The 15,450-nt window shown below is 35.1% G+C and overlaps 1 protein-coding gene across 2 annotated transcripts; it reads left to right on the forward strand.

The window, feature by feature from the left end:
- Positions 1-2,197: 2,197 nt before the first annotated feature.
- IZUMO3 (IZUMO family member 3) lies at positions 2,198-4,567 on the forward strand. 2 transcript variants are annotated; one of them, XM_033122182.1, is made up of 7 exons: positions 2,198-2,429; positions 2,567-2,641; positions 2,791-2,880; positions 3,097-3,114; positions 3,565-3,645; positions 4,077-4,167; positions 4,486-4,567. In XM_033122182.1, exons 1-7 carry the CDS (start codon positions 2,198-2,200, stop codon positions 4,565-4,567), a joined length of 669 nt encoding a protein of 222 aa, XP_032978073.1. The 2 variants fall into 2 exon arrangements, with proteins under 2 accessions (XP_032978073.1, XP_032978074.1); XM_033122183.1 differs by lacking the exon at positions 3,097-3,114.
- Positions 4,568-15,450: the final 10,883 nt, after the last annotated feature.

Genomic DNA, 15,450 nt, shown 5'->3' on the forward strand with positions numbered 1-15,450 from the left:
TATTAGCCTCCCACATAAGTATTATTATTTTAATCAAGTAATATGATCATTACATTATTAATCAATTTCCAAACAGCTCTTCTTTTCCAAAGCCCAAACATTTTACATTTATGAAATTCAAAGGACTAGTTCGTGACAGTTGGGGTTACTTTCTTATACGTTATATATTTTCTCATCAGTACTTTTCAGAATGCTTCTCTTAAAGGCTCCTAAACATTACTGGGTTGTCATTCATGACCATAGATTCACTGGCTGTTGTTTTACTTTCCCGGATCCAGCTTCTCTATAAAAGATTCCTGCAGACTCATGCTGTTCTGTTTTGCCATAGACCTCTATGTGTACCTCTGCCTCTACAATTAGTACACTCTGTTGTTATCTGTTTACTCCACAAGAGTGATTTTTCCTCCATTATTTGCCCTTTTATATATTCCCTTCAATTATAAGCTCTATCTGTCTTTGTAGGAAATGGCTTGATATTTCCACTCTTCCCAAGACTATCCAAAAGTTAAATTACTTTTTCTCTCATCCTAAAATTCTTGGATTTCTGGAAGGGTGAGACAGAGATAAAAAATGGTAGATGGGCCATTTGGTCTGGATCAAGATAATGTGCCATGGAATAGAATTTTTCAGTCACATGGCAGAGCATTCTCTTTCAACTGTACAATCCATATATTAACGGGAAAACATCTCATCTACAATGTATATTTCTCTAGAAGAACAGTTTTTCCTTATACCTGCCTACTTGCCTGCCAAGTTTCTAAGCCGTGTTCGTCTACAGCTTTCATTTCCAGAGATAATTTAATCCTATTATCATGTACCTTCACACCTCAGAATGTAAAAATCCTTTGGGGTATCATCTAAAGATGAGATCATTTAGCCAAGGGAAAATAAAATCAGAGCGGAGAGGTTCCAATTTCAGAGCATCAAAGGATTTGAATCCCCCCTCCATCTTCTGATTTGTCAAATTCCAAGAGAACATTTTCTGTATTATCCCAGAGACAATCTCTCAAAGTATTGCTGTGTCATACTTGCAATAATCTATCTGAAGTGTTTAACACATGTCTGGCACATAGTAGGTACAGAATTAATGGTAGTTCTTTGAACTTCCCTCACAACCTTCTAATACGTGACTCTCCCATATCTTAGGTTTAAATTCTACCACTCAAGTTTTAGGATTCCAGTTTCCTAATTTCCAGGAGGTTCCATCATACAAGCAATATATTATAAAACAGGTAACTGCTCTAAAAAGTCTGCAAAGCAACCTTAATTTCTTCAAATATCAAACAACATTTTTATTCCAAAAGCCTTAAGCTGAAGGAAACACATGTCTATTTGGCCACCTTCCATGTAGGTGCCCTAAGAGGTCAGCCCACAATAACTGTGGTTATTTTCTTATATGTCACATACTTCATCATGCAGTACTTTCAAGATAAACCTGCTAAAGAACCTTGAGTGTTATTGGATTCTCACTCATATATTCCTCAACGGTTGTTTCTTTTCTCCTTGCTCTAGACTCTCTATAAGAAGAATGATATTAAAAAGGTTACATAGCATGGCTAGAGAAATCACCTTACAAGGGTAGCCTAGCCTAAAATTTTTGAGAAATTGTCAATTATATTAAAATTATTATTATCAATGCTATAAATTATATATAGACACCCATTGCTAATTCTCAATAATACTGCTACCATCAGGGACTGGGACCCGAAGAAACTCAATATTCTGGGCTTTTCTTATCTCCTCCATAGAAACAGAATTTTGGTTAAGCAGACTCTAAGGTTCTATGTATCTCTTCCTTGAGATATGACCCCAGTGGTAAGGGTGGGTGTGGGACTTTACTAAAAACACAAGTAAGGCAGAGACCGAAAGAAACACTTTTTCTAACATATCTCCCTATACGGAACTCTGCTTGTGTGAGCTCAACACTTTCTCTCTCTTTGTGTTCTACACTCAGAACTCAAGTATCTACTCCCCAGTTGGTAGTTCCTTCTCTCTGGAATGAAGGGGAAAAGTCAGAAAATAAGTGAAGATACTTAAAAAATGAAATTGCCTGGAAGTGGGATGGAAATGGAGGGGAAGGTGGAGACAGACTATCCAGGACAAGGCTCTTATGCCTGGATTTCTGAAGCAAAGGGAACTAGGTGAACTAGTTGCCAGGACAACGTGCTGTGGGAGCTGGGGCTGCTGTGGCAAGGAAATGGGAGATTTATGGTTGTGCCTGCTCCTGCCGCTATCCCTGGCAGCCTTCCGTGGGGTCACAGCCTGCTTGGAATGTGACCCTAAATTCGTAGAGCATATTAAGTCCTTGCTGGCAAATCTGGTACCCTCAGAGGTCCCTGGCCGAACACATCTTCTTGAACGGCAGATTAAGGAGATGATCAATTTAAGCTTCAAGGTCTCCCACAGGAAGAAGATGCTGCGGGTGTTGGGTGAGGGAAGCGTGAGTCCCTGAGAGTTTTGAGGGGAAAAGGGGAAAGGGAGGCAGGAAAGAGAGCAGCTGAGTCTACATAAGTTCCTTCGCAGATGTAATTATTTCCCCACGTGTAACTTTACCTCTCTCCTCTAGCTGTTCAAAAGGTTGTCAGTTTGAGAACATGGCTGAAGAACGAACTTTATAAACTGGGCAATGAAACATGGAAAGGTGAGGTACTGTTTCAATGGTAAAAGATTGTATTGCGCAAGCGCGTATGAGGAAAGTTCTTTGGGGAAAACAAGACAAAACAATTTGAACTAAATTTTGAAAGGAAGGGCCACCCTTATTTTATGATGTCCCTTCCACTCCCATCTTAGGTGCTTTAATACTTCAAGGCAAGCTTCTCGATGTCCGCCAAAACTTGGAATCCAAACTGAAAGGAATATTAAAGAACTTCTCTGAAGTTGGTAATAAAAGATGGCTATCTAATAACACTGAAATTATGTGAAAGAAATAAGAAATGAAGGGTGAGAGGAGGAATGTGGTTTCATATTAGAGTGAGATAGGATGGGTAGAGGGGTGGCTGGAACTTAATGAGTAACCAAATAAAGATTACTTGGGTTTAACTATAACTAACTCTACGTTGATTCTGAGCTCATTAGAACTTTCTGATTCCCTTTTAGCGTGTTCTGAAGATTGTGGTGAGTACAGTACACATGACGCCTTGAGGTTTCAGGTCGTATGTTCCCAGATCCTTTGTTCTGTATTTCCCTATCTCTTCCACCTGTCACACTGAGAACCTAGAGTTGTGGTTCCAAGGAGGAATGTCAATGATATCAGACAACAAAATCTAGTTTGAGATCTCAGACACTTCACAGATTTTGGAGATGCTCAGAGGCCTCCTAAAGTATATAGCTTGCAACCCAAAATACCAGTGTAAGCTAGGGCATCATTTTGTCCCACTTCTCCTGAGATCTGACTTAAATTACAGCAAGTTTTGCCCATCAGAAAACTTGATTGCTACCGGAAGAAGGAATTCACAACAAGGTAACATTAACAGTCCTGGAAATGCCTGAGACGTAATCCATCCTTGATGTCTGAGCTAAGGAAATTCCATGCTATGGCCCCCTCCAACTGTCTTTCTTTATCAGTCGTGACTGAAGGTCCCACCTTGGATTGTTGGACCTGTCTTCGCATCACCACTCAGTGCTTCAAAGGAGAGTATTGTGGAGGTAACGAAGATTGTGGTGTGGTATTTTGAGGGGTCAGGGGTCAAGGTATGAGCTCTTCATTGATTTATTCAACAAATATTTGTTGAGCATCTTCTATGCAGGTCATGTTAATGTTATAAATAAAAGCGAAAATGTTGTGCAAAATTTGTACCAGTATGAATTACTGGGCACTGAACCACCTGAAGGACTGAGAAATAGAAAAGCTGGATTAAAGGTAGAGAAATTGGGCTAGGGGCAGTAAGGGCAATCGTTTTGTAGAGCCAAGGGTTCTAAGAATAATAAAGATCACACTAATTAGAAAACAGTAATAGAAGTGGTGAACAGAGCAAATAGTTTGAGGTTAAAAAGAATATTCTATTATGGATAAAGTTCTCAATTTACTATTTTTCTTCTCCAAAACTTATTTTATTTTGTTTCCTTTCCCTTTCCAGACGAGGATTCAAGGAAGACTGAAAATCGAGAAATTGCACTATTTCTGATATTGCTCGCAGAAGCTGTGATTTTGGGAAGTGCTCTGTTACTGTGAGTTTTCCTTCCTCCAAACAAACACTGGGTCAAGCATTCCTTTGGCAAAGAGACTGCCCAGGTTTCTCATTCCTTCCAATGGAAATAAAGGGAAAGAAGTCATTTCAAACTTTGGGATATGATAGTGACAGGAATGCAGTGAATGGAAGTTTGATGGTATGAAATTTGAAACAAGGAAAATGGAGGAGGTATAATTGAAGTATGAGGAAACTTTTGAAGAGTTATCCAGAAAAGGAATGAAAAACAACTGGATGATTGTTATAAAGAGTGGGGCTACTAATATTGAATTGGAATTATCTTGTTTATCTACTCTAGATTCTATATTTGTGTTACTCATCGGAAGAAAATGAAGGCAATTACGAAGGTCATTAAAGAAATACTTGGAGCAGAAACTTGAAGAATTAATGGAGATGCCAGATGAAAAGAAGGAAAAAGAAGATTTTGGAATCAGAAAATAAATACATAGACAGAGACAGGAGGTCTTCCATGATTCTCTTAAGTGTTGACTCAAAGTAGAAAACTGGGGAGTAAGCTCCTTTGTGGTCGTAAAGTCACAGTATTTTAAAACTGAAATAGAACTTACAGTTTCTCTAGTAAAGATCCTTATTGATATCCAGAAGCCATGGAAGCAATGACAGGGCAAATTAGTTACCTGGAGTTGTACAGAAAGTAATGCTGGTATGCTGAAATGCACATAAAAAAATGATACGCTGTATGAATTAATAAAGAACGCATGGTTGGTAACTCTCATTAATGGTTGTAATTGGAATAACCTTTAAATTTCTAAGGCTGCTTTTTATGTCTATATTTTCATTATTTCTATCTTTTCATTGTGGACAATTTTCTTTGATAATACATAATATTTAATCTTCATATCATACACACATATCACAATGTCCAAAATAGTAGCTCTGAGGAGTTGAGGTTTTACTAACCATTTTTTCCCTAACTCTATGCTCCATGACTGAATTGAATATTAATGTATGATTCTTTTACTTCTACTGAACATTTTTTATGTATATAGTACCCTAATTAGTACTTTACACCTCTCACCTAATTGAATTCTCACAATAACCTTGTAATATTGTTATTTTCTTCATGTTGGAGATGAGGGAACAGGAAAATATCTACTAACTCAAGGTTATATACAGTAGTTACTAATCTTTGCTATGCCAAACTCCTCTGGCTGACCTGTGCTTATCCAAACCATCTGATTGGTACTTACAGCTATACACACACACACACACACACACACACACACACACACACACACGTATATGATAAATAGATTAAAGGAGAGGTAATAATGTGGATTTCTTGTCACAGCACATTCTTAGTTACAGATAGTAGTAGCAAAGATTAGAATAAAACTGAAGACTAACTAAGTCTAAAATACATGAGCTTTCCACTCTATTTTGTTTCCTTTTATTCTGGATGCTTATTTCAAAATATAACCACTGTTTAGTAGCAGGGGAATAGTTTTTAAGAGTCCTGCTTCAGTGGTGGGTAGAAATCTGTGCAAATGTTTCACCCTCTGTAGATCCTTGAGTACTTGCCTGTTGCTGCTGCTATATTAATGACATATTTAATGAATGGGAATGTACTTGGGGCAGACCTGAATACTGGTATCGTTCAGTTGCTAAATTTGAACTTCATGTTAAAAATTCCCAATAAGAGTATTGTTGGCACCTAATATTTCCCAATAATTTAAAGCTCATCGCACCAAAAAATCTTGAGACACATTAACTTCATTCATGGTAGTAATTAAATTGTTATCTTATATAAATGTGATGACATAGTTGCTAGGTTTTGTGTGTTTTTGTGCTTGTTTGGTTTAGTGCAGCCTTTTAAATTTCTAGTTCTATCTACCCCATTCTCATCACTCCGCTCTAGAAAACCTAGGTGAATAAGTTAGGATACGTCTTTCATTATTTTACCCAAATCTAAATAGTTATAAGTGAACATATACCACACATACATACACATATATTTCTACACGCAATTCTTTTGCAATTAAAAATTATGCAGAATTTAATGTATGTTGATTTTCACACTTAAATATTTTGTGGAAATTATTTTAAGCCAACTGGTATTAGTCTAGTCACTCTTTTTGATCGTTGTACACAACACCATGCTGTGGTGGTATCATACTTATTCCAGTATTCCTCTACTTTGAATACTCTCTTCATTTCATTTTTTTTTTGTCACTATAAATAATGCTGCAACAAACACCTGTACAGACATACCCCTACTTGGTGATAACTTCTTTTATAAGAGATAGTGTTACAGAATTGGGATACCTGAAGTGTAAGTTACATGTACTTTGACATGTAATAAATATGATAAAAAGATGTAATAATTTACAAGTATACCAATACTAACCAACGGTCCATGATTGCCACATCCCCACAAGCAACAGATTGTACATATCTTTTAAGTTTTGCCAATCTGATAAATACGATAATTAATCTACTTTTATTTTATCTGCTCATGCATCAACATCCTTTCCAATAATTCAGTGCCATTTGAAAGGCCCTAGAGTGAATTACCTATTCATATACTCTACTAATTTTAATTTGAGTAGTCTTTGTCTTGTCAATTTACAAGAGGTCCTGAACTCTATCATATCACTTGCACATATAAGTATTATTTTTCCCAAACCATCCTTTGTCTTTGAATACTTAAGGTGTTATGTTAGCTATCTATCTACCCGTTTATTTCTACTTCAAGGCTTTAATACCTATGTAACATAAAGACCGTGTTTCCCCCGAAAATAAGACCTAGCCAGTCAATCAGCTCTAATGCATCTTTTGGAGCAAAAATTATTATAAGACCCAGTATTATATTATATTATATTATATTATATTATATTATATTATATTATATTATATTATATCCGGTCTTATATTATGTAAAATAAGACTGGGTCTTATATTAATTTTTGCTCCAAAAGACGCATTAGAGCTGATTTTCTGGCTAGGTCTTATTTTCGGGGAAACACAGTACTTATTGACTGGATAGTCATCCTGTATCCAATCACTTAACAAAGTTGTTTCTTAATTTTGTTTTTTAAACTAAAATCTCCTGTATTTTCTATGTTTTCAATTTTATTACAAAACAAATGTTTTATATTTTCTTTTCTACAATTTATAACAAATATTTTATTTTCTTGTCCTAGTGCCTTTGTAAGAACTTCTAAGACAGTGCAGAAAAATAAACAATTATTATTTTAATAAAAAAAGAACTTAATCATTGCAAAACCACTAGTCTTTAAACAGTAACTATCAGGGAGAGCTAAGACACTGACTCTTAAAGAAATTGTAAATTATTATATTGGAATTATTCCAAAACAACCTAAAACTTCACTTGAATACTTGTTATGGTGGCTTCTTTGGTATTAAAAAAAATCTAGTCCTCTAGAGAACTCTAATATATAAGAATTTTTAGCTAATATCATTGTCTTTACAAAGTCAAATCTCAAATTCCTTCATAAATTAGTTATAATATTTCAAAATAAGTTAAACAAATCCTCATAAATAACATGGCTTATTTGTCCTTTTGGTCACAGGAAATACAAAAGACTGTCCAGGATACAGAAAACAAAATACCTTGGAAAATAAGAAAGAAACACCCAGGAAAATGTCACAAGGGAGAATAACTTTCTTTTTAATACCTTGAATGTGACACAGCTCTTAAGGATATCATTATATCTCTTTGTGGCATGCGAGTTCATGTAACAGAGGTAGGAAAGGATTATAAGAAGCCAAAGTTTCAGAAAACAGTATCAAAAACATATTAGTATTGTAATTAAAATATTGACTATAAAATAAACAAAATAATCTTTGTGCTTAAAAGGAAAGGAGAATTAAATATTTGTGTTTAGAAAGGGGAGCAAATAAATGAAAGATCAAAGAGGATTTAGATAAAAGCAATGGTTGCTTATAGTATGTATCATATGCACATATGACAACTTTAGATTCTGTTATGAAATTTTTGACATTTGAGTGTTGTTCTTAAGGGATGAAGAAAAGAATATACAATACACACATTTTCAAAGAGAGAAAAAGGGATGAATAAAATTCCATCGATCCAACAGAAGTAAATAATAAGAAAAAAAGAAGCAGGGTACATGGCAAATAGAAAACACAATAATACTTGAAATAAATAAAAATGAAATAAATACATAAATCAAAAGCTCAAATATTAGACTAAATATTTTAAATTTTAATCATAAGCTACTTATAAGAGATAAACCTAAAACATGACAAGCTAAATGTGAAAACACACAATGTGATATATAGATGATGTATTACAGAATTGTACACTTGAAACCTATGTAATTTCACTAACATTGTCACCACAATAAATTTTAATTAAAAAAAAATTCATAGGCAAAAAATTTGACTATCAAGCAAAACCTAACCAAAAGAAAGCAGGTATTGCATTATTAATAACAATTACAAGAGAATTTAAGACAAAGAGCATTAACAAGAATAAGGAATGATATTATACAATGATAAAAGTAGTAAATAGACCAGAATATATATGGAATATATATGGCAACAATCAATTGTATGAAACTAACAACATAACCTTGATATAAAGAAAGGGAAAAAAAATATTGACGATTTCCACAACCATTATGGGAAAGTTTAATACACTGTCTTAGAATCTGATCAAGCTAAAGATGAAAAAGTTAACAGATTTGTAGAACACAATTAACAATCTTAAACTATTAATATTAATTGTATTAAACCCTATCCCCAAGTACTATATTAATTTTCTTTCTAATATAGATGGATCATTTATAAAAATTGACAATGAGCTTAGTTTGACAGATATTGGCTAATTTTCTAACTGAATTCCTATTTCTCCTGTATATATGACTAGACTACATTTCCCAGTCTTCTCTGCAGTTAGGTGTGGTTATGTAACTGAATTCTGACCAATAGAATGTGAGCAGAAATGATATAACTGTTTCTAGGTCTGGAATAAACTTAAAGAGACAATCCTCCAGCCTCTTTCTTCACTGTCTAATGGTGGAATGTCAATATTCGGAAATATCTTACAATATTGAAGATGGCTGTGATCTGGTACATCTATTTTGTATTTCATAAAGCTTTCATTTGGACACTTATTTCATTAAGCTTCTAAGATTTTAGGATTAACATTACATATTTACATAGCTATGTAATACACAGGCCAAAAAAATTTTCAACAAATTCCAAAGAATCAAAATTATAAAGAACCATTTTCAGATCATGGACAATAAAATTAAAACTAACAACAAATGACAAAACATAATTCATATATTTAAATAGTAAAAGTCATATTTCTAAATAATCATGAATTAAAAATGAATTTGCAAAGCATTTAGGTTTTCTAATTGAGTAGCTGAGGTCCCCACTATGAGGTCTGGTCTACAGTGATCAGAGCTCTTCGAGGGTGCTGGGGCTCCCCTCACAAATGTATTCCTCAAACAAAATATTGGTGAAAGTATATCTTCTGGAAACCTCCCACTGTGGCCTGAGGAAGCCAGTTTTGCTGGCAATAGACAGACTTCTTCCATTGACAAAGAAGACTCATCAGGAGTTCCCATGTGCACAAGCAGGAGAAAATTATCAATATTGACATAGGAAGAAAAAAGTGACCCTGAATTGCCAATGTTCTTTAAAGAAATTTAGACATGGTATGAGCACAACTATCAAAAATAAATGTCATGCTTAGGGAAAAGCCTAGAATGAAATATAACACATTGACTTTCACTTTTACTTGGATGGTGAAACTATGATTTCTTTCCAACATGAGTGTCGGATGCTTGGTTGTATCCTTCATTAAAGTAGGAAACACAGGAAGACAAGTAAGTTTGATGAAAAGGGCTCAAGTTCAGTTTTGAAAATACCAAGTATTGATGCTGTTGGTGTATAAAAAACAAATATCCATGTTTAGATTTACTTATACAACTATAACAAGAAGATCAAAGCTAATGAAACATATTTCAAAGCACTTGAACAAAATAAGTAATGAACCTGAAATATGACTGAGATCATCCAGGTACAAGGTAGGGAAGTAGTGATGAAGACCAAGGATAGAATACTAAAGATCCCCACATTATGGTAAAATTACACTGTAACTCTAAGTATGCTGAGAGGAGCAGCCAGGAATATTATGTTTTTAAATACCTAGAATATTATTTATTTAATTAAAATTTATTGGAGTGAATGTGGTCTTAATCATTTCTAGAATCACCATTACGAGGAGAGGCTGGTTGTTTCGTGTTGTGAATGTGTTTATAATGCGATAAAATGAACATGATCTAAGTAAACTATGGGTTCACCTACTAGGAAAGGTCTTGTAGTTCTGTTTTCAAAAGTAAACATGATACAAAATTAATTGCTTACAATCCAAATTTAAGCTTGAGCTAACAGTTAACAAAAAAAAACAAGGATATGTAAAACACAGCTTTCCAGCAAGCAAATGCTCAACCAAAAATTCATTTATAGCAATAGTGAAACAATACAAATCATTGTATTACTGGAGCAATGATATGTTAGGAGCTAACACATGCTCCAATGTCCCAATGTCAGTCTTGCGTGAAGTTTAGTTCTAACATTTCCCTAGGATATACAATTCATTAGCGGAACATCTCTGATCATCTGAGACCCTGGCACAGACAGTGCAATTTTTGAGACTCCATCATTCTTGGGGCTACTTTATAAAGAATCAGTTATTTTCCAAGGTTTCTTTCAGGAAAGAGAACAGAGGTAAGGCTTCAATTTGCTTTGTTGAATGAAAATTTAATAATTCACTTTATCTAGAGATAACATTAAAAGGTGTTAGCCAATCTAGTTAAAGTACTCAAAACAAAAGTTATTAGAACCCCCAAAATAAAAGTTAACTAACAGGATATAAACAACAGCTGGGTAGACACTGGAAGCTTCTCAATTTCCAAATATTCCCTATTAATCGTCTCTCTAATTTTCCTTCCTTTCTTTCTGACTTAAAGAGAGGTTGTACCTTCTTCCATGTGAGGCAAATCTCTTTTTTTGTGATTTATATTTCCTGACCTGCAGCCTTTTCTAGAACATTCCTTCATTATTTATCTAACATCATTTATCTACCTCCTCTTCCTCAATACTAGGTCTTTAGTCTCAATGTCTACTACTATAAATTAAAGTCTCTTTTCCTTATCCTGTACCATTTCTAACAAACACCCAGTCCTTCACGCCAAACTTTTTCAGAGAATTCTGTATCTCATGACTATTTCTTCATTTCCTGTTCCCTGAAATCACTACAATCTGCATTCTGCATCTCACTACCATATGGAAACTGCTGTAAGGCTGTCAGTGATCTCTTAGTTGTTATACTCAAAGAGGTCTCTTCATTCCTAAAGTTACTTGTCAGTTCTAAGATTTGTCAGAGTTCCCTTCTCTAAGTACCCATCTTATACTGGACAGGTTTTGTTCTTATTTCCAAGGTTTTGTTCCTCTCCTTCTTCTTTGCCTACTTATTTAGATATTGAACACCAGATAATTCACTTCAAATCTTTTCTTCATTACACTTGGTAGAAGCTCATCCATGCATGGGATTTCAATTATCACCGAAATATTTTAATCTTCAAATTCTTAGGCTTTTGTTTGCACCATCCCTCAAGTCCTTGACTCTATTTCTGAGTACATACTAGATATATCCATCTACACGTAAAATACCCACTTCAAACTTGGCATGCCTAAAACTGAACTCAGTATCTCAAACCATTTCTGATTCTATACAATTTATCTTAATCCAGAGTGTCCTCGAGTATGTGTTAAATGTAGATTATGGACAATGTATTTTTCTAAGCATTTTTATAACTATCTTTCTACAAATCCCACAAAACTATTTTAAACCATTTTTGTATAGATGAGAAAACTGAGGCTAGGCGAGGTTAGGTAACTTCTTTCAAGTGGTTACTTGGTAAGTGGTGGAGCCAGGATTCACACCCCAAGTCCTGAAAACTTCCTACTAGCTAGCACTGGGTCCGTGGGTACCATAAATTACCCACAATGTAGAAATGTCAATGTATTCTGGAATCCTCTCTCTCCCCCTTCTCTATTAGAGCCAATCACTCTTCAATTAGCATTGATTTTCATTCCTAAACATCTTTTAAATGTACCTGGCTACTGCCACAGTTGAAGTCCTGTCCTTTCTCAGCACCTATTGCAATGGCCTCTGAATCAGTGTCCCTGAGTCCAGGCTCTCCAGGAGCCAAATCCATCCTTCCTTTTTAAACTCAGATGATCAGTCTACAAATACAAGTTGACTTCAAATGTCTAATTAAAATACTGCAATGGTTCCTCCTCTCCTAAAAGAGAAGTATCAATTCTATCACACAACACTTTGTATTCCTTCCATTTTATCATCCTGCTCTCTATATAAGCTCACCTTCAGCCAATTGTCTTCAAGTCTTCTCCTCTGCTTAGGGTTTGCCATACACACTAGACTTTTTCTTATTTCTAGACTTTATTTGCTCTATTATGCCCTATCTTGATTGCCTGGTAATCTTCCTCAACCTGCATCTAAAGTAATCTCATCTCATACTGTCCTGAGATGGTCGGACAGAATTAATCACCCACACCCTGTGAGATCCACCACAACTCATATGCTTCTGTACAGCACTTTTCACAGAAGACTGTTATTCCTTTTTTGCATGTCTCTTTCCTCAGGGACAGGGGCAATGCCTTGTTTATCCTCATATTCCCAACATTTAGCAACACATTGCAAAAATCTGCATGAGCTTAATTGTCACTTACTCAAAGATGATTTTCCTGAACTGCCATATTATATTAGCGCTTCCAACTACATTGAATCATTGTCTAATTTTTTTTTCTCCATAGGAATTAGGGGAATTATATAACTATGAATTAATGTCTGATTCCAAGAGGTCAGCTATCATGTCTACTGTGTGTTCAGAGAGTTCATTGGAATACCTAGCACAGAAACGATGACTATTAGTTGGATGAAAGTATGAATATGTAAATGAGATCATTGACGAATGCTGTTATTTGGAATTGAGTATACCCTCGATATTCTTAATACTACCCCAGAGACTTTGTCATATTGTCTACCTTAACTTTAGTCCTCACCTTTCAAATTTCTCACAGGTAGAGATGCCCAGCACTGCCATGAAATAAGGGCTACTTTCACATTGTTTGGAGTTAACACATTCAATGGAGTTTAAGTCAGAATTAGAATAGGTTCCAAATTCCCACATCAAGTGCACAGGTTCCCAGCGTGAAACCTCATTCAAGGACACCTATGGGAAGTTCTCGGTACCTCCATGTGTACCTCAGGGGAGCTCGGTTGACAATTCCCCACAGCCTGCCTTAGTATTGCCAATTGGATCAGAAACCTGAATAAATCCCAAACTTTCTAAGAGTTCTCAAAACTTTGGGCATTGATGTAAATCTAGAAATTATCGCAGAGATAAGAAACCGCAGCATATCCCCTGAGTTACCCTAATTATGAGGATGAGTTGGGTAAGGGACAAGCAAGTAGAGATATTGGTACTTGGGTACTTAACGGTCTTAAAATCAATAAATGGTAGAGGTTCTGCAACAGTATACCAAGCTATTGCTTTTCCTAACTTCAAGATGCATGTTTTTCTTTTTCTTACCTAAATACAGGTTGAATAGCAAGACTGAGTAAAAGGACAATAAAGAAAGTCAGGGAGTAGGAATAAATATCTAAAGAAGAGACAAAGAACACTTTGCTCTCCATTTCATCTCCCCAAGATTGCCTACCTTCAGTTCTTCGGGTTTGCATTCCCAGATGTAGCGCTGCTAAAATTGCCAAGGGATTTTTCAGGCACATCTTCCTGTTAAAGAGGAAAGAAATACAAATTCCTTCCAATCAAAGGGCAGCATTAGTAGGTAGGCATGTTTGTCTAGCATCCACTTTGAGCAGTTACAGGGCTTTCTGTGAGGCGTTAGTCTTGAAACACTTCAAGCCTTTACCTAATGAGGCTTCATCAGTCTGCCTGATGAGGTGGCCCTTCATGATTTCTGCTGAAAGTACTAATAAGCACAGGCTCTTCAGGATTCAGAATTCATGTTTTCTTTCATCCACCTCTCTTTATCTTACTAAGAGTGTCAGAAAATGTTCAACAAGATTTTCTAGTGAATAAAACACTTCCTGGTTTTATCTTTAGTACTTTAGAAATCTATGTGAATAACACTTTCAGGCCAACAAGACATTATTTATTAAATTGTTTCCATAACTGATAACCTCAGGTGGGGTTATGAAAACCGTCCAAAGAGAGTTCAAAGAAAAGGGTGAAAAGTATTTATTAAACACAGAGTTTGTGATGCGGTACTTATGAAAACACACTGAACCCTGTCTAAAAACCAACTGTCTTTCCTAGAAAGAAAATGCAAGGGAAATTTACAGTCATTATTTCTGGCTGGTGTCGGTTACGAGTAATTATTATTTTTTCCTTTTTCGTTGGTATGTCTGGTTTTTCTACAGTAAGCTTGCATCTTACTTCTATTTGACTTGAACATGAAGGCACTTTCATGGTGAACACAATGTAATACAATTTGTTCCAAACTGTCCAATGGTTTAGTAATTCAATCCAGTACTTCGTGTATGGACTAGATTTATATAACAAAGTGGACCGAATTAATGCTTTATTAAATTTCTACTCTTGGAAATGAACTTTAGTTGAACGTTCTTTTTCCTGTCCTATACTTCTGGTATATTTTGTTTTAAAGGTTTATTCCGGTAAAATCCTTTCAATATCTGCATGCGATGTACTCAATACCCTGTGCGAGGCTAAAAGGAGATGGAAATGCAGTCACACTTTTTAAAAATAAAACCATTACATAATTAAAGTGATTTAATTTATCTTTTAAATATATTTAATTATAAATATAATTAAAATTGTTATTATTAAAGCAACAATGTATTTGTCATTAATTATGAGGTACAAAAAGCTGAAACGTCATGTTTTCAAAACCGTAAGCCAGTTTAAGCATTACATGCTACCCATCTGCCGACACAGCAAGGCCAGCTCAAGGTCAGCTTCTCTTGTATTTGCCACCTACTCTTACTATGGTGTCATTAGTTTCTCATTCTTGTCATGATATCCCATTTACGATTTTGGAATCTCAAGGGTATTCCCATGTGTTTTCCTCTTTGGTTTAGACAGAACTGTCTAACAGAGGTATTAATATAACGTAACCCACATATATTTTAAGTTTTCCAGTAGCCACATTAAGAAAACATTGAAAAACAGGTGAA

Source organism: Rhinolophus ferrumequinum, chromosome 12, assembly GCF_004115265.2.
Source record: "Rhinolophus ferrumequinum isolate MPI-CBG mRhiFer1 chromosome 12, mRhiFer1_v1.p, whole genome shotgun sequence".
Taxonomy (NCBI): Eukaryota; Metazoa; Chordata; class Mammalia; order Chiroptera; family Rhinolophidae; genus Rhinolophus; species Rhinolophus ferrumequinum.